Source organism: Ursus arctos, unplaced genomic scaffold, assembly GCF_023065955.2.
Source record: "Ursus arctos isolate Adak ecotype North America unplaced genomic scaffold, UrsArc2.0 scaffold_12, whole genome shotgun sequence".
In the NCBI taxonomy this organism is placed as follows: Eukaryota; Metazoa; Chordata; class Mammalia; order Carnivora; family Ursidae; genus Ursus; species Ursus arctos.
The window spans coordinates 29,653,592-29,679,246 of record NW_026622786.1 but is presented as its reverse complement, the minus strand read 5'-3'; the positions used below and the strand labels follow the sequence as shown (position 1 = coordinate 29,679,246).

General features: G+C 33.7%; 1 protein-coding gene across 7 annotated transcripts in view; it reads right to left on the bottom strand.

Annotated features, from left to right (window-relative positions):
* EVI5 (ecotropic viral integration site 5) overlaps nt 1-25,655 on the bottom strand; it is a 191,567-nt gene that overhangs the window by 87,049 nt on the left and 78,863 nt on the right. For 6 of the 7 annotated variants that reach the window (XM_026497609.4, XM_044383643.3, XM_057310462.1 and 3 more), the window contains 4 exons: nt 23,728-23,788; nt 14,883-14,936; nt 13,025-13,057; nt 12,304-12,450 (listed from right to left, as the gene is read on the bottom strand). In XM_026497609.4, the coding sequence (XP_026353394.1) occupies nt 12,304-12,450; nt 13,025-13,057; nt 14,883-14,936; nt 23,728-23,788 (295 nt within the window). The remainder of the gene's footprint in view (nt 1-12,303; nt 12,451-13,024; nt 13,058-14,882; nt 14,937-23,727; nt 23,789-25,655) is intronic. The other variant, XM_026497612.3, reaches the window with a different exon arrangement.

Below are 25,655 nucleotides of genomic sequence, written 5' to 3'. Positions count from 1 at the left end.
CAGAACTAAACTGTGCTTTTCATAGTAAGTGTGCAAACAATATTTGCTAAATAAATGACCTAGTCAACTCTGGGTTCTAAAAATAACAATATGGGGTGCCTGGGTGGCTCAGTCGGTTAAGCATCTGACTCTTGATTTCGGCTCAGGTCATGATCTCAGGGTCATGAGATTGAGACCCGTGTCAGGCTTCATGCTGGGTGGGAGTCTGCTTAAGATTCTCTCTCTTCCTTTCCCTCTGTCCTTCCCCCACCAAAAAAAAGGAAAGAAAAAAATAACAATATGAAAAGTACAGTACAGAGAATACAGTCAATAATACTAACTTTGTATGGTGACAAATGATAACTACACTTATTGTAGTGAGAATTTCATAATACATAGAATTTCTGAATCATTATGTTGTACACCTGAAACTAATATGTCAACTATGCTTTGATTAAATAACAATAACAACCCTCTATTATATACTGTATGTTAAGCATAGGTAGTGGTAACTAAATGTTGCAAAAATAACCTATAAAATCTATTTGTTTCAAAAATAAACAAAATTTATAGTAGTATGGAAATATGGTACATATCTACTGTCACACCTAAAGCACTTGAAAAAACTATTATTACACAAGGCAAGTAGTCCAGACTAGGATTCTGTACCACAAAACAAAATCATAGCAGAAAAAAATTAAGTAAAAAATTATATCTTACAACAACAACAGTAACAACAAACAGAGAAACAGACTCATAAATATGAGTGGTTGCCAAAGGTGGGGGGAGAGGTGGGATGTGTGAAATAGGTAATGTTTGTAAGCAGTACAAACTCCCAGTCTTAAAATAACAAAGTCATGGGATAAAAAGCACAGCATAAGGAATATAGTCAATCATACTGTAATACACTTTTATTGCGATGAGCGTTTTGTAATGTACAGAATTACCGAATCACTGTTGTACATCTGAAGCTGACTTACTATTATATGTCAACTGTACTTCAATTTAAAAAAAAGTTGTACCTTGCTCTCAGCCTCAGCATATGACCCCAAAAAGATGTCTGTAATCCTCCATACCACACACTCCAAATAGCTATTTAAAAAAAAAATCCAAGCAATATGGATGTACTATTTAAAGATCTACCACACTGAATTTTTTTTTTGAAAAATTGGTATATCCTTTTAAAATGATTTGTTCCCAACATCTTCAAAAATATATACATCCTTTAAGGCAGAAGTTTGTCTCTGCTTATTTATATACTCAAACTGCAAGATTTTTTTTAATGCTGAAGAAAATGTTAAGAAAACAATTACTTCCATTAAAGTGAACGCTCACTTATTATTTAACCTGATAAGAAAAGATGACTACATATGAATGTAAAACATTTAATTATAGACTAATGTCAAAATTAGTTTTGGAAGAAAACTTCTGTCCAGATTCATAGGCATATTGATGAACAGTGTTAAGAGTTTACGAAATGTGTAAAGTCATTACTCTATTTGAATTTTTAGAAAGACTTATGTAAACTTACCAATAATTACAAATTAAAATCTTGAAATGTCACTGAAGTAGAGCTAAAGGCTTAGAATGCAGGAAGATATGTTAAACATTAACTTCCACATTCATAAAGACAAGCAAACCCACTAGGTAAATTAGGTGTGGGGTAATTCCTAATGCTGCTGAACAAACACTTTTTCTAAAATAAATTATCTAGAAGATTTCACAACTTCCACTGAGAAACTCATTGGTTTTAGTTTATTGACCTTTATTTGTGTGTTCATTTTAAGTAAGATTAGTTTTTATCCCTCATATCAAATCCTTTTTCTTCTTCTTTTTTTTTTTTTAAGATTTTATTTATTTATTTGAGAGAGAGCCAGTGAGCAAGCACAAGCAGTGGGGAGGGGCAGAGGGAAAAGCAAACTCCCTGCTAACCAGGGAGCCCAACGTGGGGCTTGATCCCAGGACGCTATGATCATGGTTTGAGCCAAAGGCAGACGCTTAACTGACTGAGCCATCCAGGTGCCCCAAAAACTTGGTTGTTAAAAGTATCACATAATTCTTTCATGTTTTCTTCTGGAATTATAGGAAAAGGAAGGAATGTCAGAAGAAATCTTTTCTAGCCTCCCCTTAAGTACTTCCTAGTACAAAGGTCCCGAGAACTTCAAAAGGCAGTAATTTCAGCACTCAGCAGCTTTAACTGTTAAAATTCTTGTTTATGCTTGATCCTAGCAAATAAACTGCTGGACAAAACTGCTTATTCAAAGGGGCGCCTGGGTGCCTCAGTCGTTAAGTGCCTGCCTTCGGCTCAGGGCATGATCCCAGGTTCCTGGGATCGAGCCCCACATCGGGCTCCCTGCTCTGCTGGAAGCCTGTCTCTTCCTCTCCCACTCCCCCTGCTTGTGTTCTCTCTCTCACTGGCTGTCTCTCTCTCTGTCAAATAAATAAAATCCTAAAAAAAAAAAAATCTTAAAAACAAACAAAAAACCCCCTGCTTATTCAGAATAAGCTGAAATGATAAGCATTCATGTATAGGGCAAAAAAACTTTTAAATAGATCAAGCAAGACTCAAAGATAGTTGGTTACCAGGAAATATCGTCTAAAAATACATTCATGCCCCACAAGACTCAAAAGGGTCAGAGTCAAACACACAACTGTATGAAATACCACTGGATCATTTCTACTTCTATGGGTTTCATGGAACATGTAAAACAAATACTTAAAGGAACAGTTTAATCTTAATGCTTGGTTTTATCTTATGGCTAGTTTGATATTTAATATTTAATGTACTACTACTAAATACTAAGTATTAAATCTTATTTAGTGTACTAAATACTAAATTTGCTAATAAATTCACTAGATCATTTTTGAAAACCAGCAATATCAGGTTCAAGCTATCAAGGTCAGCATAAAATGAAAGCAATGACCTGTCAAACACAATCATTCAGTATTTGTGACTGCAGAAATGCTTTTTAGGGGTGCCTGGTTGGCTCAGTGAGTTGAGTGTCCAACTCTTAGTTTCAGCTCAGGTCATGGTCTTGGGGCTGTGATATCGAGCCCCAAGTCAGGTTTTACCTCAGTGCCGTCTGCTTGAGATTATTTCCCCTTCCTCTCCCTCTCCCTTTGTTCCTCCCCCTACTTGCATGCATGTGTACGCTCTCTAAAATAATTTTTTAAAAAAGATTTATTTATTTGAGAGAGAGAGAGACAAAGATAGCAAGAGAGAGCACAAGCGGGGAGGAGAGAGAAGAGCAGGCTCCGTGCTGAACAGGGAGCCTGATGACAGGGCTCGATCCCAGAACTCTAAGATTATGACCTGAGCTGAAGGCATATGCTTAACCAACTGAGCCACCCAGGCACCCCTCTAAAATAATCTTTGAAGAAAAAAAAAAAAAAAGAAATGCCTTTTAAAGAACATCAATGATCAAAATTAATTAAAAATAAAAATTTACCTTTTAAAAACTGCTGCTCAAAAGTTAAATATATTATTTTGAAATAAGTATGGCATATCACTATAACAACAGCATTAAAATTATATGAAACATTAAACAAACACTAGTCCGTGAATCTGGAGTGATATGAGAGTCCACAGTGAGTGAGCCTAAGAGATTAGAGAGGAAAAAAAGAGAAAGGTCTCTTTATAGAAGAACATTAGCTAGTAGGTGTAGAAAAAAGGGGAAAATATGACAATCGCCATTTTGGAAACCCAGTCAGTGGATGCTAAAACCATTAGGTAAAAGGTGAATAGAGGACAAGATATTTATTTGATACAAAAGTATTTCCCAACAGATTACTTAATAGTTGCATAGAAGAAACCTTATCTTTACAAGGCAGGGAGGCTGTGGTAACCAAACTCAGCATGGTAATCAAACTCAATATTACTATAGTGGGAACTACTTATGTTAAAATTTTTTAACTGAATCTGTTTTACAGGAAATATAACACCATGAAGAACAACTTCATAAAATGAGACAACTTGGATCCATCTGTCAAAAGTCAAAGTCATCCCTGACATTGGTTACTGTTTCTTCTCTTTCTAATCAGTCTAGCAGAAGTTTATCAACTTTATTAATGATCTCAAAGAACCAGCATTTGGTTTCATGAATTTTCTCTATTTTTGTTTTGTTTTTAAATTTTACTTATTTGACAGACAGAGAGAGTGCAAGCCCAAGCAGAGGGAGCGGGAGAGGGAGAAGCAGGCTTCCCACTGAGCAGGGAGCGCAAAGCAGGAAGCCTGAAGCTGGGCTGGATCCCGGGACCCCGGGATCATGACCTGAGCCAAAGGTAGACCCTTAACCGACTGAGCCACCCAGGCACCCCTCTATTTTCATTTTGTACTGTTTTCAATTTCACTGATTTCTACTTTTTTTTTCTTATTCCTTCTACCTGCTTTAGATTGAATTTCCTCCTATATGTCTAGTTTCTTAACCTTAGAATGTTGGTTTGAGACTTATTTCCTTTCCTAATATAAGCATGCAATGCTATAAATTTTCCACTACACACTGCTTTAGGGGAATGCTACAAATTTTGATAATGTTGTGTCTTCATTTAATTCAATATATTCTAAATCCTTTGAGATTCTTCTCTTTGATACATGGATAAAAATGCATTAATTTCCAAATATTTGGGGGATTTTTCAGATATCTATTATTAATTTCTAACTGAATGCTGTTAGAGTCAAAGAAGATACTTTTATGATTTCGATTAAATTTGTTAATATTTATTTTATGGCCCAGAATATGATCTTTGTAAATGTTCTATGTGCATTTGAAAAGAATATGTATTCTTCTGTTATTAGGTAAAGTGTTACATAAATGGCCAAGCCCGTCAACTTGGTTGATAATGTTGCACAGGTCGTCTACATCAATTCTGGTTTTCTAGCTACTTGTTTCATTCGTTACTGAGACAGGGATGTACTGAGACAGTATGGTTGAAAACTCCAACCATAACTGTGGATTTGTCTATTTCACCTTCTAGTTCTATCAGTTCATCTTCACACTCCTCTATTGTTAGGAGCACACACGTTAGGAGACATATATTCCTAAATAGACACAATCCTAAAAAAGATAGTTACATCTTTGTGAACTGACCCTATTACTATCATGATTTTCTCTTTGTTCTAGGAAATGTTGCTTGTTCTGAAGTACACTTTATGTGATATTAATACAGACACTCCAGTCTTCTGCTTAGTGTTTGCACAGTGTATCTTTTTTTCCATCTTTTTCTCCAATTGAAACTAGTATGTTATATACAACAGTTATAGGCAGACCACCTTGATCCTTCACTCCTGAAAATTCACTGTAAGGGAGTCACCCTCATTAGCTATTACGCTACCTAAATTTCCAATATTTATCTCAATGTGACCACAATTAAGACATGCCCAGCCCTATCCCTGAGGGAGCTCTCATTCTTCTCAGGCTCTTCATATAAAGCTAGCTCACTTGCTTCTGATCTTACCCTGACCTTAACCAATGGGTTCCAGCACTGCGATGTAATACATTCTCCCTTGTTCCCACCTTCTACTGCAATCACTCAAACTAAATGTGTTATTTCCTCGAACTTTATACATACCTTCATTCCTTCATTTCTGTAGTCTCTTTAAACAATGTATTGAAGCAAAATTCAAATAATCATTTTAAAGTGAACAATTAGGTGGCATTTAGGATATTCAAAATGTTGTGCAACTACCAATTCTACCTAGTTCTAAAACATTTCCATCAGTCCAAGTAAAACCTCTTACGTATTAAGCAGTTTCTCACCCCTTTCTCACCCCGACCTTTCGGCAAATACCAATCTGCTCTGTCTCTATGGATTTACTTATTCTGGATATTTCATATAAATGGAATCATATGATGTGATCTTTGTCTCTGGCTTCTTCCACTTAGCTTAAGGTTTTGGAGGTTCATCCATAGTAAAGCATGCGTAAGTACTTCAGTCCCTCTTGTGGCTGAATATTTCATTGTATGCATATACCACAATTTGTTCACCCATTCTTCCACTGATAGACTTTTATTTTTTTTAAAGATTTTATTTATTTATTTGACAGAGACAGCCAGCGAGAGAGGGAGAACGAGCAGGGGGAGTAGGAGAGGAAGAAGCAGGCTCCCAATGGAAGAGCCTGATGTGGGGCTCGATCCCAGAATGCTAGGATCACGCCCTGAGCCGAAGGCAGACGTTTAACGACTGCGCCACCCAGGCGCCCCCCACTGATAGACTTTTGGGCTATGTCCACTTTTTTGTGGATAATGTTGCTACAAATGTGTATACACTTACTTGTTTGAATACCAGTTTTCTATTCTTTCGGGTACACACCTAGAAAATGAATTGATAATTTAATGTGATAATTCTACGTTTAACTTTTTGAGGAAACACTAATTTCCACAACAGCTGACCATTTTATATATTTTTATATATATATATACCAGCAGGGTACAAGGGTTCCAATTTCTCTCCTTGCCAACACTTGTTATTTTATTATTATTATAGCTATTCTAGTGAGTGTGAATTAGTACCTCATCATGACCTGCATTTCCCTAATGACTAATGATGCTGAGTGTCTTCTCATATACTTGTTGTCCATTTGTATATCCTCTTTGGAGAAAGGTCTATTCAAGTCCTTTCTTCATTTAAAAAATTTTTTTGAGGCCAACTGACACAATATATTAGTTTCAGGTATAAAATGTAAAGATTCAAAATTTGTTTAAATTGCGAAATGATCACATTAAGTCTAGTTAACATGTCACCATAAGGTTACAAAATTTTTCTTGAGATGAGAACTTTAAAGATCTACTCTCTTTTAAATATGCAACACAGTAACTACAGTCATCATGCTGTACATTAAATCCCAATGACTTATTTGTACCTGGGAATTTGTACCTTTTGACTCCTCTTCATCTCATTTCACCTCCTCCTCCCCATCTCTGGCAACCACCAATCTGTTCTCATTTATGAATTGTTTTTCTTTTTAATTTCACATATAAGTGAGATCACATGGTATTTGTTTTCTCTGATTTATTTCACTTAGCATAATGCTCTCAAGGTCCATCCATGTTGTTGCAAATGGCAAGATTCCACTGGTTTTTTTTGTGTGTGTGTGGCTGAGTAATATTCCAGTGTGTGTGTGTGTGTGTGTGTGTGTGTGTGTGTGTGTACATCCCCCCCCCATCTTTATCCATTCATCATTAGACACCTAGGTTGTTTCCATGTCTTGGTTACCATAAGTAATGCACCAATCCTTTGCACATTTTCAAACTGTGTTATCTTTTTTTTTTGAGTTTTAAGAGTTCTTTATATATTCTGGATGCTAAACTCCTATGAAATATGTAATATGCAGATATTTTCTACCATTCTGTAAGTTGCCTTTTCATCTTCTGGATGATGTCCTTTAATGTCCAAAAGGTTTTAATTTTGATGAAGTCCAATTTACCTGTTTCTTTTTGTTGTCAATGCTTTTGGTGTGTAAGAACCCATATCCAAGAATCCACTGCCAAATCCAAGGTCATGAAGATTTATCCGTATGTGTTCTAAGAATGTCATATGATTTTAAAACCATAAAACAGTTATTTTAAAACTATAAAATTTCTAATTAGGTCACGAATCTATTTTAAAACCACAGAATCTCTATTTAGATCCGTTCTGAGTTAATTTTTCTATATGGTATATGGTAGGGGTCCCAGTTCATTCTTATATAGTTTTCTCAGCACCATTTGTCAAAGAGATTATTCTTTCCTCATCGAATGGTCTTGACACCCACATCAAAAATCAACTGGCCATAGATATATGGGTTTATTTCTGGACTCTCAAAATTTCTACTCCATTAATCTGAATATCTAGCTTCATAACAGTATCATACTGTTTTGATTACTCTAGCATTGTAGTAAGTTTTCAAATTGGGAAGTGTGAGTTCCTCAACTCTGTTTTTCTCTTTTAGGATTATTTTTAATATTTAGGGCTACTTGCAATTCCATATGAATTTCAGGATCAACTTTCCCATTTTTGCAAAAGACAGAATTTTGTAGATCATATTGGGTAGTGTTGATATCTTAACAATATTAAGTCTTCCAATCCATAAACATAGGCTATCTTTCCATTTATTTATGTCTTCTTTAATTTCTTTCATCAACAGATGTATAAACAATGATTCATAGTTTTTAGTCCAAGTCTTTTATCTTCTTGGTTAAATTCATTCCTATGTACCACAACGAAATATCACTTCCAATTACTGGATGGCTATTACTAAAAAACAAGAAATAAAACTCCCCAAAACCAGAAAATAACAAGAGTTGGTGAGGAAGTAAAGAAATTTATTAGAACCCTTGTACATTGCTGGTGGGAATGTAAAACGGTGCAGCCATTGTGAAAAAAAGTTCAATGGGTTCCTCAAAAAGTTAAACAGAATTACTGTATGATCCAGCAACTCCACCTCCAGATATATATGCCAAAGAATTAAAAACAGGGATTCAAACAGATCCCTGTGTGTTAATGATAACAGCAGCATTATTCATAATAGCCAAAAGGCAGAAAACCAAAATGACCATCAATGGATGGATGGATAAACAAAATGTGGTATAAACATAAAACAGAGTTTTATTCAACTACCATAAAAACTAACTAAATTATTATACATACTACAACAGGGATGACCCTGAAGATATTATGCTAAGTGAAATAAGTCAGACACGAAAGGACAAATATCGTATGATTCTACTTATATGAGCTACCTAGAGGAGGCAAATTCATATGAATGACAGAAAGTAGAATAGAGATTACCAGGGGAAGGAGAAAGGGGGAACTATTTTTTAATCCTATTAAAAGCTTCTGTTTGGGATGATGAAAAAGTTCAAGAAATAAATGGTGGTTATTGTTCAGAGCATTGTAAATGTACTTAGTGCCACTGAACTGTGCACTTAAATGGTAAATTTTATTTTGTATCTATTTTACCACATTACCAAAAAGAAAAAAAGTGAGTGAATATGCTAACTGAAAGAAGACAGACACAAAAGCCTCATATCTTAATGACTCCATTTATATGAAATTCTCAAAAAGGCAAAACTACAGTGACAGAAAGCAGTATGGTTGCTGGAAGTAGAGAGGTGAATTGCAAAGGGACATGATGAAAATTTTGGGGGTGATAGAAATACTCTGTATTTTGATTGTGGTTATAGTTATAGAACTAGATACATTCGTTAAAACACATTAAACTATACACTTAAGCTTGATGAATTTTATTGCATGTAAATTATACTTCAATAAAGTTCACTTAAATAGAGATTTAAGATGATCTACCCCTATGTAATCATTTTAGAGGAAAAAAACTGAGTCCTTGAATATCAAAAGTCACAGAATTAGCAAAACAGTCTGACTAGAATTAGTCCCATAAATGAAATCCAAAGCTCTTTATATCATACAAAATGACACTATTGGCAATAGAGGGTGATGGTGGTGGGTGACTTTATTGGTAATTCAATACCTCCTCCTGGAATAGAGGTTTGAAACCTTTATTCTGAGTTCTGAAGAATTCATGAGGTTATACTGGAAGGCTGAAATCAAAATATGTAGCAACAGATGTTCACTTCCTACCACTCGTATGCTCACTACTTTGCAAAGCAACTACTCCATTTATCAAAATTCCAATGAATAAGATTTTGTATCCTTGGACCTTAAACACATTCTGCCCTCCGAAGCAATATCAAAAAAGGCTAATCACTTTTCCATAAGATCACTTCTCAAATACTTTTAAATGTCTGTATTCTTTAGTATAGTCTAAAAATACCCAGAGCTGCCACAGCCTTTCCTACACTGGCCATAATAAAGTGTGTAAACAATTCACACAGGTTTCAGTTTTCAAATGAGAAACAACACTACAAATTTTCTGCAAGCTACTTAGAATTAAATCGGATCATTATACTTCTGGGAAGACTACTTGGGATGGGGGGGAGGGTAAACTGTATTGCATTATTGGCCAATTCCTGATTTCCCGTCAATTAAAATTTCTAGGTCTTTGTTACATAAAGCATCACTAAAACATCTCTCTGAATTTGAAAATTAAGGGCAAGGCTATAGACTTATTTTTGTAAAATAACCATTTATTTTAGTTTCTTATTCTGAATATACTTCAAATATATTTTGGAATCTATTCATTGTGCAACATATTAGCTACATTTCTGAAATATTTCATGTATAAAATTCTTAAACATACCTTGCATATAAGGGTTTAATAACATTAAAATACTTGGAAGCATAGGTTTAGGAGACAAAGACATCTCTGACATCTCTTTGCTTCAACATGGATAACCTCTTGATATAGTTAATCATATATAAAACCACTTAGGTTTACTACTTTCATCTATATTTCTCTACCTTGACTAGAAAGATATCATGAGAGTGCCTAACAAATAACTTTTAAAACTGCACTTATGGCACAGTTTTTGTTTATTGCAGAAACAAGTCAGTTTGTTTTGACTTATACATAATAAATTCCCTTTTAAAGAGTAAGTTATTTTTCTAATTGTTCCAGGAATTTTTAATGAAGCATCATCAAAATCACTGGTTCTCTTCAGATATCTAACCATTATTATTTAAAGAACTATGTTCTCCCCACCTCAAAGTCTTTAGTATTTCTTATTTTCTAAAATTCTTAAAGATAATATTCCTGTATTTTGCAAATTATTTTATTATCTAGAGATATGCACTTTGCTTTGAAGTTGGAAATTTAACCAAGGCTCTGTTACTTTCACCTGTTTTGTACATCACTGCTTTGTATGTTTGTTTTACATTTTATTCCGGTTTAGAAGAATGTCTGCCAAGTGAGAAAAAAATATAAACAAAATCAAAGTAGAGATCTGCATTCTACTTGTTATACTTTAGTTCCACAATGTGAGTCTATCTTGTCCCTGAAACAGCACAGAGATTCTTTTGTTACATTTTACTTTCAAAAGCTTCAGTTCATTCTAGCCATTTTTGCTTGTCCATTTTACTTTTTTCATTATAAACATTCTTATTTTTATGTCCTTTAGATCTCAATATTTGAAAAACTACATAAAAAACCCCAATAATTCATGATTCTAATGGGTTATAACTGTAGTTTTTGCTAAATGCAAACATAATACTATCTTTCTCTACAACAAAATCACATTACACTGATAACTCAGTTTAACCTAATCCCCAACAGGAACCCTTCAATTCTGTTTCTTCTATTTTTTATGCTTTGATATTAACACTTCATAACAAATGCATAACAAAATATTTGAGTTCCCAACTTTTTAGTATTCTTTTACAAACTATTCATTTTTCTTAATGATCTCCATTAACATAATAGAAAAAATTTATTTTATGGTTTTTTCAATTGTCAATTTCTTCTTTTTGCTTTCAGTTTTCTGATATTTGTAGCCAGCTCATTATGGTGTTTCTTAATTTTACTGAATAAAAGTAACATCCAACTTTGAAGTCATTCTATTTGCCTTTCTGACCCATAGAGAGTTCTAGATTTAACATAACTTTTTCTGCCTACTCCTGTTACAATCCAACTCCTGAGAACAGAAAACTGAAACAAGAAATAATATCTTTTTAAAAATAAACAGTTGGCTTTTCTTTTTAGCCCTCATATCCTTGACTAAGGTTACACTAGTCTGAATTTGCCAATGAAAAATGGTGTCTAAGTTGCAAAAGATACCTCAGAATAGCTGTAAAATAGGTAGCTGTTTAGTAACCTAAAGTAGTTAACATAATTTTTTAAAAGTTCATTTTTTTCATTTTGAAATTTCTCTCCTCTTGAAAAATATAAGCATGTATCTTAAACCATAATTTGATGTCTTGATGTAGGAAGTTAAGGCTGTAGTTTTTCATAAGACACAAATACCCACATTTTTGAAACTTTAGTGAGATAATTACATATATTCTCCACGTTGGATATTTCATCTGCACAATTAACAAGAACTAGCTGGAGTTAAGATTCAGAAATTAACCATATGAATACCAATATGAAACAGATTTCTAAATACCAATATGAAACAGATTTCTAAAACCTAAAAAGCAAATCTGACAAACATCACTTATTTTCTGTGACTTAAAATATAATGTAAGAAACGAAAATATTACCTATTTCTAAAAAAACTGTATAGACAGAGAAAGAATGTTAGAATAAAGAGTCTTTAAACCACAATAATACCCCTAAGTATTACATAACATAAAACTGATTAAGAATTCAATTAAAGTAGAAAACAAAATTACTTAAAACAAGAGGACAGAAGTTGTGCTTTTAAAAAAAAAAAAAAGTTTAAAGGGAAGGGGGATGAGAAAGGTGAGAAAAAGCACTACCAGACTCCTTACCCATTGTTGTTGGTGCTGGAGCTTCCTGATGGTATTTTCAGCTTGCTCCAGTTTAGCACTGGCCTCATCACTCTGCTGTTTGATGGTGGCCAACTCCCGTTTTATGAGGTAGTTTTCCTCAGCCTCCTGGGCTCTTGTCACTTGTCCCTTAGGACATAATTTGTGTGTGTGTAAAGCAATTTAGGATAGATTCAAGAAAGACTGCCTTTGTGAGGTTTAGTTATTTACTGTGACATGTTAAGAAAAAAAAATCGCCTCAGAGAACAGAACAGCCTAAGTAATTATTAACCAGCAACTCATTATCGCTCCAGCAAATTTTGAGAAACTAAATTAAAAAATTTACCTGATAATCTTAAGAACAATTCTTTGTTCAGTCAATAAAAATTCAATTCATGCAATATTACTGAGTTGTACATGCAGGACTAAAATTTTCAATGTATAGTAGTTAATTTCACAGAATCCACTGATTGACATTTTGGAACAAATACTTTAAAATAAGGTTAGCTTTTAAACGTGCAAAAGGTGTTTAATAAACCAAGATAACACACTGTTATCAAAAATTAAGTTTACACGCATCTATACCAGCCCAAAAAATTATTTCTAGGAAAATGCATGTAAAATTGCATGCATTAAAATGTGAATTTCTAGGTTTAGGACTTTCCTTAGAAGTAAAGTTAGAGAAAAGGCTAAAAAAACAAAAACAAAAACAAAAAAACTATACCTGTATCAATCTATCTGCCAAGGAAGCACTTTCCTACAAAAGGAAAAATTCAGATAGAAATTTAAGAGAAAGAAATAAAATAAAGGTGCATAAAATTAGGAATAAGAAGAAACAAAGCATACCCAAATTCCATCTACTTTTCATTGTAATTAAAATAGACATTTAGATTTGACTTTAAGGCTATTTACTGTGTTTGTTATTATTCTTAACCTTAACAAAAATATATCAAAATAAGGATAGACTGCAGAAAATCATATGCTTCTAGAAGACCAAATACAAATTCCAAGAGGTTTTTCATCATTTGAGACAAGCAAATAGCTTCTTTTTAAAGCATACTTTTAAGTCTTCATGCTTGGAGTCAGCCATATTGTCAAACCAGTTATAGGAAAGGGAGAAGGAATTTGAGTAAGCAATTCCACTTATAAAGTGTGACGGCAATTTGTACACAGCAACTTCCAAGGAAGCAAAGCAAGGAAAATATGACAAATGAAACTAATGAGCTCAATATAATAAACTCTAGCAATAACTCAGTAACTAAACATTTTAGTCACAGAATTTAACTGATATGTAAGTATTTATAGAATTCTAAGCGCTAAAGGACAGACCTAGGCTATGCAACCAAGTAGGAAGGTACTTAATTTTCTAGAAGTAAAATCCAAACTTAACACTTTCCTACAGCACCTTTATCTTTCTGACAGTTCAGTGAAATAAAAATACTTTCTCTATGAAAATATCTCATTCCAAAGATAAAAGACCACCTAAGAAGACAGATATTATAAACTGAGTATTTAGTGGAAAAAACAATATGCAATTAGAACAACTTAAAAACTAAATTAAGCTCAACCTTTTTGCAGAGTCACCGGAAAAACAGAATAATCCTCAAAGCAACTCTAATAAGATGAAGGAAATACAGGAAAACTATTTTTCACTTAACATAATGTACCTGAAATTATTACACAACCGTAAGACATGAAATAAACATCCTATCCTTGTGTGTGATGTGATGCTTTCAAACAAAAGACAAATATCCAAACTATGCATATCTTCATGTTTTCTTTCTTGAATACTGATCTGTAGATTTTCAGGGAAGATTTTAAGATACTTGGCAATATCATTTATCAACCTACTTACTCTCATTTTTGTTTAAAAAAAAAATGCCCTTCCAAACAACCAAAACTCTTAGACTATGCTTTTATTACTCAATATATTCTTATAGCATCAGAACAAAACTACAAAAGATATTACATCAAAAGCACAATATTAAAAATAATGCAAAACTTTCCACATTTGCCCAGTTATTTTATATAAAACAGAGAAGAAGAAAGAGGTAAAAAGTAGTATCAAAATAAGTCTGAGAACCAAATGTTTAAGTATAATTCCCCTGTGTTGAAAATCAACACCATGGTGAATTTTTATACGGGAAATCAGTCAGTCATTTCGACTAAACTTAAAGGAATCCTAGGCCTTAAAGGAATCACTGACACATTTAATATGTGGCTAGAAAGTCAAGGGAACATTTGAAAGTCATTTTTAAAATACTATACAGAATGAATTCTCAATCAGGTTACCTCTGAAGAACGTACTTTTTAGAGATTATATGTAAAGAAAACAAATGATATCAACATGCTACTCTAATAATACTCTAATAATAATCTTAATTAAAACTTTAACCTTAAAGTTTAAGGACTCATAGTGATCAATTTTTATTAATGACAAATTAGTTAAGTAGTAAGCTAGGCAAGCTAAGCAGTTAATAACACAACTTGGGAGACCTGTGATAGATTTCTTGAACCTTTATTTAAATAAATAGAAAATAATCCTGTGCATTCAACAGAAACTTGCATAAGTAGTTACTTACTTTTTCTAATGTTTCAATGCGCTGTTTTAAAAGTCTATTTTCTGTGCGTAACCTCTGCAAAAAAAAAGAAAAAGAAAAAAAGAAACAAACAACAAAAAAAGAGGTTTGTTTGCAAGCATTCCTGAGAGGAAAAAATACCTAAATCATAGTCCTTAAAATGTACCACCTTTTACAAATGGGAAAGGTCTAAGGAATGGTTACATTATTGTCTGTCAAGCTCTTATAGGTTCAGAGTAGGAAATACATAGTAAAGGAAATAACCACATTTATCACTCCAGCTGTGACTGAATTTTAAATATAAGCTACAGGACATACAGAAATAACCCCTTTCTTTATTAAAGTACCTACCATGACTCATAATCAGTATTTTCTTATGTCTTAACATCCCCATTAGATTGAAAAGACTCTAACTCATTTACCTCTTACAAACACTACATAAATAGTATTCAAATGTTTATCAAATAAACAAATAAGAAATCTGAAAAATGCAGCTCATAGGATAAATACCAGATTGTCAGTTCAGAACTAGACCAGCCTTCATCTATGCCTTATATATGCAAAGCTGCAAAATTCCTTACATTCTGAAAATATAAAGATTGAGTTGTTTTCATCGAATTAATTACTTATGAGTTGTTTTGAACTTAAAAAAAATGGAGGCACCTTGCTGACTCAGTTGGTAGAGTATGTGACTCAATCTCAGGGTTGTGAGTTCAAGCTCCACGTTGGGCATGGAGCCTCCTCAAAGATTAAAAATTAAAAAAAAAAATACCAAACTTAAAAAAATGAACAGCTCCGATTACTAGCATTTTCTTAATAGTTCAAAAAGCAAAACCAGATTTGGGATGCTTGGGTAGTGCAGTTGGTTAAGAGACTGACTCTTCTTTTGGCTCAGGGCCTGATCACAGGGTCCTGAGATCGAGCACCTTGTTGGCCTTCGCACTCAGCACAGACTCTGTTTAAGACTCTCTTCTCCCTCTGCCCCTCCCCTCTCCCGCACACACACTCTCTCAAATGAAATAAATCTTTACATTACAAAAAACAAAAAAAAAGTAAAACCAGATTAAAAAAAAAATCTTCACCTAACCATTCAATACCTGACTCCCCAAACCCTATCAAATTACTATTAAGTATTAAAACTAGAACACTCTACATAAAAAAACCATTTTTTTTGCATATTCCAACAACATAGTTTCATATGAATCCTGATATTATTTATCCCTTCATTTTAGAATTCTTCAAGTTACTTCTTTATTTTGCCATCATAATTTCAAATTCCCCTTACCTTTTGTACAAATCTATCCCAGAACTTAGCCTTCTTACAACCCTACCACCCTCTAAATCCCTGCTTTTAAAAATGTTTTCCTCAGAAATTTCTATTAATTCAATATATCATTTTTCCACTGAAGACTATAGTTTATATAACATATAAAGTCTCAGACCAGGAAATAAAGATCCTATGAATTATTCTATCTTATTAAATGGACCATATTGGAACAAATAAATCTTAGAGTTATTAGAAAGATTTGCAAATTAGATCTTCTTGTTCTATTCACTTAGAATATATTTAAATGATTTGAAATTGATATTACTTTATGTGTGATTTCAGACTACAAAATAGCTTGAATTCAAGAAGAAAATGTTTCTCATTTGTTGGCTATTCGTATTATGTGTAGCACAGTGGTCTAGACAAATAAGCAATTATTAAATGCTTTCAAAATCTGCAAATCCAAAGAAATGTGATTCTCAACATGTTCTCAACATATTTCATCAAAAAAATAAAATTTTGTTTATAAAATTTTGTTATCCTAAAAGACTTATTAGAAAGTTTAGTTCAATCAGACAATTGAGTGAAAATAGTTAATGTTACAATAGAAATTATGCTAAAATATTATAAAATTAAGAACTAAAAACATTTACCTGGGTTTCCCTCTCCATCCCCTTTAAGTCTTCTGAAATTTTGCTATAAATAAAAATCTAAATTGATTTCTTCCCCAAACATCTACCCAAATGTCTGAATACCACTTTTTAAGTAAACCAATTCCTCAATTATATGACATCTATTTCATCATATATTGATAAATAGACTTTATCAGTTATTAAAGACTATTTCAGGATTACCTATTAAATTTCAAATGTTTCTGTCTTTCTTTTGGACTAACACCACAGTATTTTGGTAATTATAGCTTTGTAATCCTCTGTAATGTCTGGTGGAGCTAATTTCCCCCATCTTTATATTGTATTATTTATCCTCCCCAAACCCTAAGTACTAGTATACTAATTAGTTGAGAGAGTGGGTTTTGAAGTTAGGTAGGTTTAGGTTCAAATCCTCACTTCAAAATTAAAACCTGTGCATGTTACTCAATATCTTAGACTCTACATTTCCTCATCAGAAAATAAGAGTAATAAAAAACCTACAATGCTATGGGAAGAATAAATGAGACAGCATAATACCAAAAACTTGATTAATGATAAGCATTGCTCATAATATTCTTGAAGTCAGGCTTGAATACTATGTTATAATTTTTGTCTTTTGTTTACAACTATTCTCTAGATTTTTTTAATGCTCTGCAAAATCAAGAGGAATTAAACGACTGGGTTTGTTAATGTATATTTGACGGGCGAAATCATAACTTTATTTAACACAGAGTTTTTTTTGTCTCTCCCCTTTATTCATCCTTTTTAAATGCCTTTATGCAAAGTTTTTCAGTGATAATTTGTTAGGTTCTATCTTATTTTTCATTTAGGTGATTCCTAAATGCTTTCGTTCTTATTTTAAGTGGAATTTCTTTTTCTAAGATATTTTTGAAATGTTTATTGCCGATATATAGGAAAATTGATGACTAAAATTTATCATTTCACTGAATTCTCATTAATTTTTGAGTACCTATCTTTTTAATTATATTTGCCAGAGTGAATGAAGAGCATTTTCTAAACTTTAAAAGTGAAAACTACACTTAAAAAAAAAAGAGGGAGAGACTTTGACCTATCAAATTAGAAAAGAGAAAGTGAGATGAAGAGTGAGAGCAAAAATGAAATACTGAATGCAGGCAAAGTGTTAGTGGTATGGAAACTCGCTGCCAAAAAGAACATACCCTGGAAATACTCTTTAGGAAATTTACTTAGTGCATATCAAAAGTCTGAAAAATACTAATATCCTATAATTCAATAATTCTACTCTTTACAACTGGCTAAGAAAATATAAGGTGCCGAAAACTTTATATACAAACATGCTAACAATATGCGCTATTTTTAATAATGAAAAACGACTTTAAAAAAAACCTTATATCCCCAAATGGGGGAATTTCAGTTTCTAACAACTCACTTTATTCTCACCCTTTTATTCATACTCATTTTATGAAATAACCCAAACTCAATAATCTTTCTCATTGGGACAATCCATTGATCCTATCAACTTTTCATTGTCCCTCACTCTGATGTGCTCTCTTCCCTCTTTACAAAGTTTAATTTCCAATCATTATAGATGTTCCCTTGCTTTTATCCTTCCCTTTGCCCTCTCTCCCTTAGGCGTTATCATACTTGCCTGGTAAAACCACTACTCTGGGTTAACATACTTACAACTCTGTGTCTGCACCTATGATGGTAAATATGACTGAAGAAAAATAAAACAATGAAGTTTGTTTAAATTAACAATCACTAAAATCAGTTGGACTACTAATGTGCCCTAGCAGCAATAATGTATTTCCTCAGGCCATTCCTTCTCTCACCCTCTCAGATCCCTGTTTCATACTTGCTCTTCTTTCTTCAAACCAGGAACCCTTCACCCCACTGTCACTCTCAAATGATAATCTTGTTTCCAATTTTACTGAGAGAATTGAAGCAACAAGAACAAAACTTTGCAAGCTCCCACAACCACATCCTACCTCGTACCTACATTTTTTCCCATATATTTTAGATTCTCTCTTGTTCTTGTGGATTAACTATCCAAGCTAGGTGACCAAATCTCCTACCATGGGCTAAATCCTAAACCGTGCTGACTCTAGCAATTACTCCCTGCCATTCACACAACATCAGTTTTTCCTACTTGGTTGTCACCGTTAAAACGTGGTTATTTCTCTTATCTTAACAAAAAGTAAAGAAAAAGCAAAATCCCCTTAACATCATGACCCTCTCTTGAAGCTACTGTCCCATTTCTCTCTTCTTTATAGCAAATTCCCTGAAAGATATCTATACTCCCTATCTCCATTTTTTTCTAGTTTCATTGAAGTTTTAGTTCCCACTACTTCTCTGCTCTTTTCTAGCTTATCTCCCTACTGACAAATTCAATGATTATTTTTCTCATCTTGTAAGAACATGCTTTAGCACTGACACAGTAAAATCCTTCTCTTTCTGAAACTCTCTTTTGTCTTAGTTTTAGGACACTTATACTTCCCTAGTGTTCTCCTGCTTTGCTCTCATCTTTCTAAGTTAAATGTTGGCTTATGATCAAGCTCAATTCTTGAACTCTCTTCTCTCATCTAAACTCATTCCTCAGGTAATCTCATCCACTCTACAGCCTTTTACTATCCTCATTCTGCCAAAAACTGCAAAATTTATACTTTGAGCCTGCCCTCTCTTAAATTCAACTCTGAATATTCAAGGGACTACTTGAACATCTCCTAGGCTTCTAATACTTAAAATACCTCTAACTAGGCTCCTGATATTCCTCCCCAAACCAGATCTTCCTTTAGACTCCCCCATCTCAGGTACTGGGAACTCTATTTTTCTCCATACTAAAGCCAAAATGCTTAACTCCTATCTCTCTCACAACTCCACAAATCAACTTGTCAGCTTTACCTTTAAAATCTATTCAGAATCCAATCACTTCTTTTTTTTTAAGATTTTATTTATTTATTTGACAGAGAAAGCCAGCGAGAGAGGGAACACAAGCAGGCGGAGTGGGAGAGGAAGATGCAGGCTCCTAGCAGAGAAGCCTGATGTGGGGCTTGATCCCAGAACGCTGGGATCATGCCCTGAGCTGAAGGCAGATGCTTAACGACGGCGCCACCTAGGCGCCCCAGAATCCAATCACTTCTTATCACCTCAGTCCAAGCCACCATCATCTGTTGCCTTCATCAGCCTCTGTTAGTCTTCCTGTCCCCTGCAATCTACTCTCAACATACCTTCTCCTCCTCCACTGAAAACCCAAATGACTTTCCAGGTTCAAAGCCAAAGTCGTCACGCGTTCAACAACACCTTAGCCTGTCACTTTCCTCATGATGTATACTGTCCCATTCACAATGGTTTCCTTACTATTTCTCCCTGGGCACACTCCTGACTGGATTCTACTCTCCTTCCAGATACCTATATACCCAGCTCTTTCACTTCCTTCAGGTATTTATTCAAAAGTAATCTAGTCAAACTTCTCTAACTTTTCAATCCAAACATTACCATTTTATTCTCCCTTCCCAGATGTATTCTTTTCTCTGTTTAATACTTATCCTCATCAAAATATTATACATTGTACTTTTCTGTTTATTGTCTGACTCCCATACTAGAATGTAAGCTCCATTAGGGCAGAAAAACCTGTTTCAAGTGCCTAGAACAGTGTTCGGACAGGTCGTAGGTTCTACAATACCTGTTAAATGGATGACTTCTTGAATAAATTATGTTACTGTACTCCCCATTGGATATTATTATATATCCATTAGTTTTTTATGAAAGTTTGTGATGCCACAGAAAAACAGGTATCTGAATCCTTACATCACAATGCATTAAGTCTCCTTTGGAAAGCAGCACGGTATATACACTGAAGAATATATATGGGTCTTAAAAAACATAAATCAGATTTCAAATCCTTTACTTTCACCATTTTCTAGCAATGTGACCACTAGCGTATTTTTTGTGCTTTCTGAAGCTCAAAAAGACAAGGATAAGAACCCTCTCATAAGGTTATTAGAAGAATCAAAGTAGATGATGCATGTAAATGACCCTTCACATATTAAGTGTTAAATAAATGTGCCAATACTAACACTTCACACTGATTGTTAAATATAACTCCTGGATGACTCAGATAACATTTGTCATGTTTTTCTTTTTTAAGCCAGGCAGTGAATACACAAGAGTTTTTATATTATTCTATGTTTTTCAACATATCTGGAATACTTCATTTTTAAATTAAAAAAAAAATTGAACTTCTGCTAAAAACCAGTCAGAATCTCTAACTCTTCCCATTTGCAGGGCTTAAATCTCTATATCCCAAAGCACAAAATTTAAATATGAATATTAGATTATCAGTTCAATTGTCAGCCTTAAATAGAATGGGGTAATAAAGGCTTTTCTTTTTTAAAGATTTGTGAGTTACCCTAATATAAGCTAGAATTTTAATATTTCTTACCTCCTCCCCCTCAGGTGGAAGATCAATAGATTGGAAGAAGATACTGAGAAAGCTGTTTCTATTAATAAAAAATTTCACACAATAAAATGCAAGATTCTCCATATGAAACAATTATTATCAAAATCTTTCTATAACACTTTCAGAAAAGGGGTGGAAAATACTTAAAAATTAAACCTTCATCAGGGAGCTTCCAGATATAATTCTTAGACAAAAAGGTCCATGACCCAAAGGTCTTAGAATTTTAAATTAAAAAAAAAAAAAGAAAGAAAAACTATCAATGGCTGATTTTCTACTTCCACATCAAAACATCAAATAATTTGATGATCATACCATCTGTTTGTATGAAAAACAGAATAAGATTATCTCTCTGAAGGCTTTTGAGGAGGACCAAGGCAAGAAAGCATTAGTTTAAGAGAACTCATTCCCTTGTAAAAGGGACCTTGGAGAGAAGGGCAGAGAGTGTGACTAAGGAAGTGGCATTTCCCATTTTAGAGAAAGGCTCCAATAATACATGGCTAACTATCCGTAAATGCAGTGCTCATCTGATTATGACTGAGATGAGTTGCCAGGTCCGAGTAAAAAATCAGACATACCCAAGCTTATATAAACTAAAAAAAGAAAGTGTAGTCCCACAAAAATGGTCACAGCTTTGTCCTTTTTGGTGGCAGGAGGAGTAAAGTAAGAGATGAAAATGGTTTGATAGTAAGAAAAAACTACGTGGAGACAAAATTTTATAAATGGAACAAACTACCTTTGAGATCAGCAAATTTTATTTACCCAATGTGTTACTAACTTTTTGAACTTTCATTTCCCACCCCACACCTCCCAGTTTCTTCTCTATAAACAGTTTGTGCTACCTGTTTTTTCCCTAAGACACATGGAGCTGGCATTCAAAAGTACTCTGTGAGGTACATTAACTATAACTTTCCCTCAAAACTGAAGTTTGAGAAAAACTGCAAATACAAGCTAAATTGTGCTAAAGATCTTTCTGAAAAAGCCTCTTGGTATTCTTACTATTCACGTGATTTAATTTTAGAAGAAACTTCTTTAAGAGAAAAGATTGTTCACAGAACTGTGATTTTTTTTTTTTTTTCAATAACATAGCATGGTGAAATGAACAGGATGGCTTCCCATCCTCAGATTCTTGATTTGCAGTTCCGAATACTGGTGGTATGCGATAACCCATACTCTCTCCCCACTCATCAGGATGACGTACTTTTCCACTTTCAGTAGGTTGAAGTGGAGGGTATGATTTAATGTTACTCTTACTCATGGTACCTAAAAGAAAAGCAAATGGTAGAGCAGCAGTTGGGTGACAGAATTTTTAAAAAGGAGAGAAAAACATCCACAAGGATCTTTTCTTTCTCTCTCTGAAAAATGAAGAATTATCTATTTCTAATTAATAGGGAATACTGATAGAAATGAAAATAAAACATCTAGAAAAGGGACAGAGACAAGAGAGAGGTCACGCAGAAATAAAGGAGAGGTGGTTTCCAAGGAGGCTTTTGAGAAGGACCATGGCAAGAAAGAATACCAATTTCATAAAACTCATTCCCTTACTTGTGAAAAGGGCTTATGGATGTGAATAATGAAGAGGTACTTTATAGCAAAGGTAAATTAAGACATGGCTAAATAATTATAAGTAAGGTGGTCATCTAATGTCTTGCCAGGTTCAAGTCAAAACTCAGACACATCCAAATGTAGAGTTAAAAAAAGGGGGGGAGGAGTCACTCCAAACTCGTTTTATTTTTGTTTTTTGTGGGTTTTTTTTCGGAAGGGGAAGAATACAGACAAAGAGGTAAGAAATTGGATCAGCAAGTCACTGAGTTTCTTCACTAACTCCTGCTTCTACTCATCATCCCCATCCTGAAATGTCAGCATAAAACCTCTAAAACTTTCTTTTAATTTCCAACTCGAACAATGTCAAAGATCCTCAACTTAAGAATTTCTGGCCTACGGGGGTACAAATAAGAATTTTAAGGTATACTAGGAATTCATATATCCCTTAAAATTGGCAATCTACCTGTTTCTGTGGAGAGTTCAAAAGTATAACCTTTGCTTAGAGATGAGAAAATTGAATTAGCCAAAGTTTCCTGCAGCTCTAAGGCAGCCATTAGTTCTGGTGCAATGATTTGCTCTATTCGGTATACCTTAGACTACACTCCTGTTAGTCTATGCACATTATAGATCGACTTCTCTGCATTTTTAAAAATACGCTTAAATGAAGTGGTAATTATCTTCTCCATAAAAGTATCTTCTCCTGATGACCCACCAACAAATCTAGAAACAGAGCTGCTCTCACACTAGAATGAAAACCACTTACTGCATTACTCTGATTTTTGAAATGTCTATTTTTAACTATAACCTAGTGGGATGGTAAATAAATTTATAAGTAAGTAATAACAAACATCACTGCTAAATTTGTTACAGGAAATAGATATATCAACATGATCAAACGACTGACTTCAATAAATTTATGTTTGGCACTTTTAGAAGTCCTGAGATGCTTACTTTAATTTCAACTTGCTCCTCCATTTCTTTAGTTTTTATTGTAGTGTATTCTTTTTCAAGCCTGAGAAGGAAAAAAAAGATATGTTTTTACTCTGAAGTAGTTACTAAATTATAAAATTTAAAACTACTTATTAACACAAAATATAATTCCAGTAGGTTCCCCCAACTTATAACTTGAGATACTTGATATTAGAAAAATCATCTGAACAGTTACATGGATTCTTACTTAAAAAACTATTTCACAAATAACAAAAATGAGAACCACACAAAAATAAACTTTAGAAAGTGAAATATACAAGGCATCAAAGAACTGAGTTTACAGATTCTATTTAGTCCTAAACTTATAAAAAGAACTATCTAGCATTCTTCCTCAGGTTAAAATACACTGGTTAAAATACACTGGTTAAAATCCAGTTTAACTAAAAAAAAAAACAACACAACCCCCCCCCAAAAAAATCATTAAAAAATTGTGTAAAATTTATAACGGGGGAAAAGAAACTTTTTTTTTAAGATTTTATTTATTTATTTGAGAGCATGAGAGAGAACAAGCAGGGGGAGCAGCATAGGGAGAGGGAGAAGCAGGCTCCCCGATGAGCAAGTAGCCTGACATGAGGCTCGATCCCAGGACCCTGGGATCATGACTTGAGCCGAAAGCAGACACTTAACCGACTGAGCCACCCAGATGCCCTGGAACAACTCTTTCTAACAAAAGGATTCCTCAACGTAGAAAGAATGAGACAAATATAAAAATCACCATTAAAAAATAATAATGATAAAAATAAATAAATTAAATATCACTATTAGAATTCCCCCCCACAGGCAAGAAAAATCTATGGACACTAATAAGTGGGTAAAAAGTATAAGCATAGTCTTAAAGTATCTCTCTCAAAATATTTAGATAATATCAAGGGAAAAATAGTAAATTTGTACTACAGTATCCTGACAGCACCTGAGCCAACTGATCAAGGTGAGCACCACCAGTAATACATGTTGACATCATGCACTCCCTGTTAAGATGTACTGAGAAGGGTATCTCACCTCCATGATATCCTTCCTAAGAATGTACATCCTCAATCTAATCAAGAGAAATCAAACAAATTCAAACCAGCAAACCCACTGACCGGCTCACTTCAGGAGTATCAAGGTCATGAAAGATAAAGACTAAAAGAACTGTCACTAATTGTAGGAGAGTAAGAAGTAACAAATACAATGTACTATGCTTGCAACTCAACTGTAAGTGTAAAATTACCTTTACAAAAGTTTATAGGCCATATAAAAGTTACTCCCACCAAGTTATTTTTAGATCTTACTCTGGACCAAAAATGTTAATAACAAGTTTAACTACTCCTAATACTAACAAACCTAGGCCTCCCCAAAATTATAGCTGATGTCAAAAATCAAATTCCCCCTCAAAGGAGAAAAACCTATTATTTACTACATATAAAATCTCATTTAACTCACAACAACTTTTTTTATTGTGATAAAATACACATAGTAAAATTTACCATCTTAACCATTTTTAGGTATATAGTTCAGTGGTATTAAATACATTTACAATGTGCAGCCATCACCACCATCATGTCCATTGTTCTGTCCTTTGCATCTTATGAAACTGAAATTGTATACCCTTAAATAAGAAAACCCCATTCCTCTTACCAGGTTCTGGCAACAACCATTTTACATTCTGTCTCTATAATTTTGACATTAAGAATATCATACATATGGAATCACACAGAATTTGTCCCATTGTGACTGGCCTTTTTTACCTAGTATAAAGTCCCCCAGGTTCATCTATATTATACCTATATTGAACATCTTTTTATGTGCTTATTGGTCATTTGTATTTCTTCTTTGGAGAACTGTCTATTCAAGTCCTTTGCCAATTTTTGAATCCAGTTGTGGTTTTTGCTGCTGAGTTTCAGGGGTTC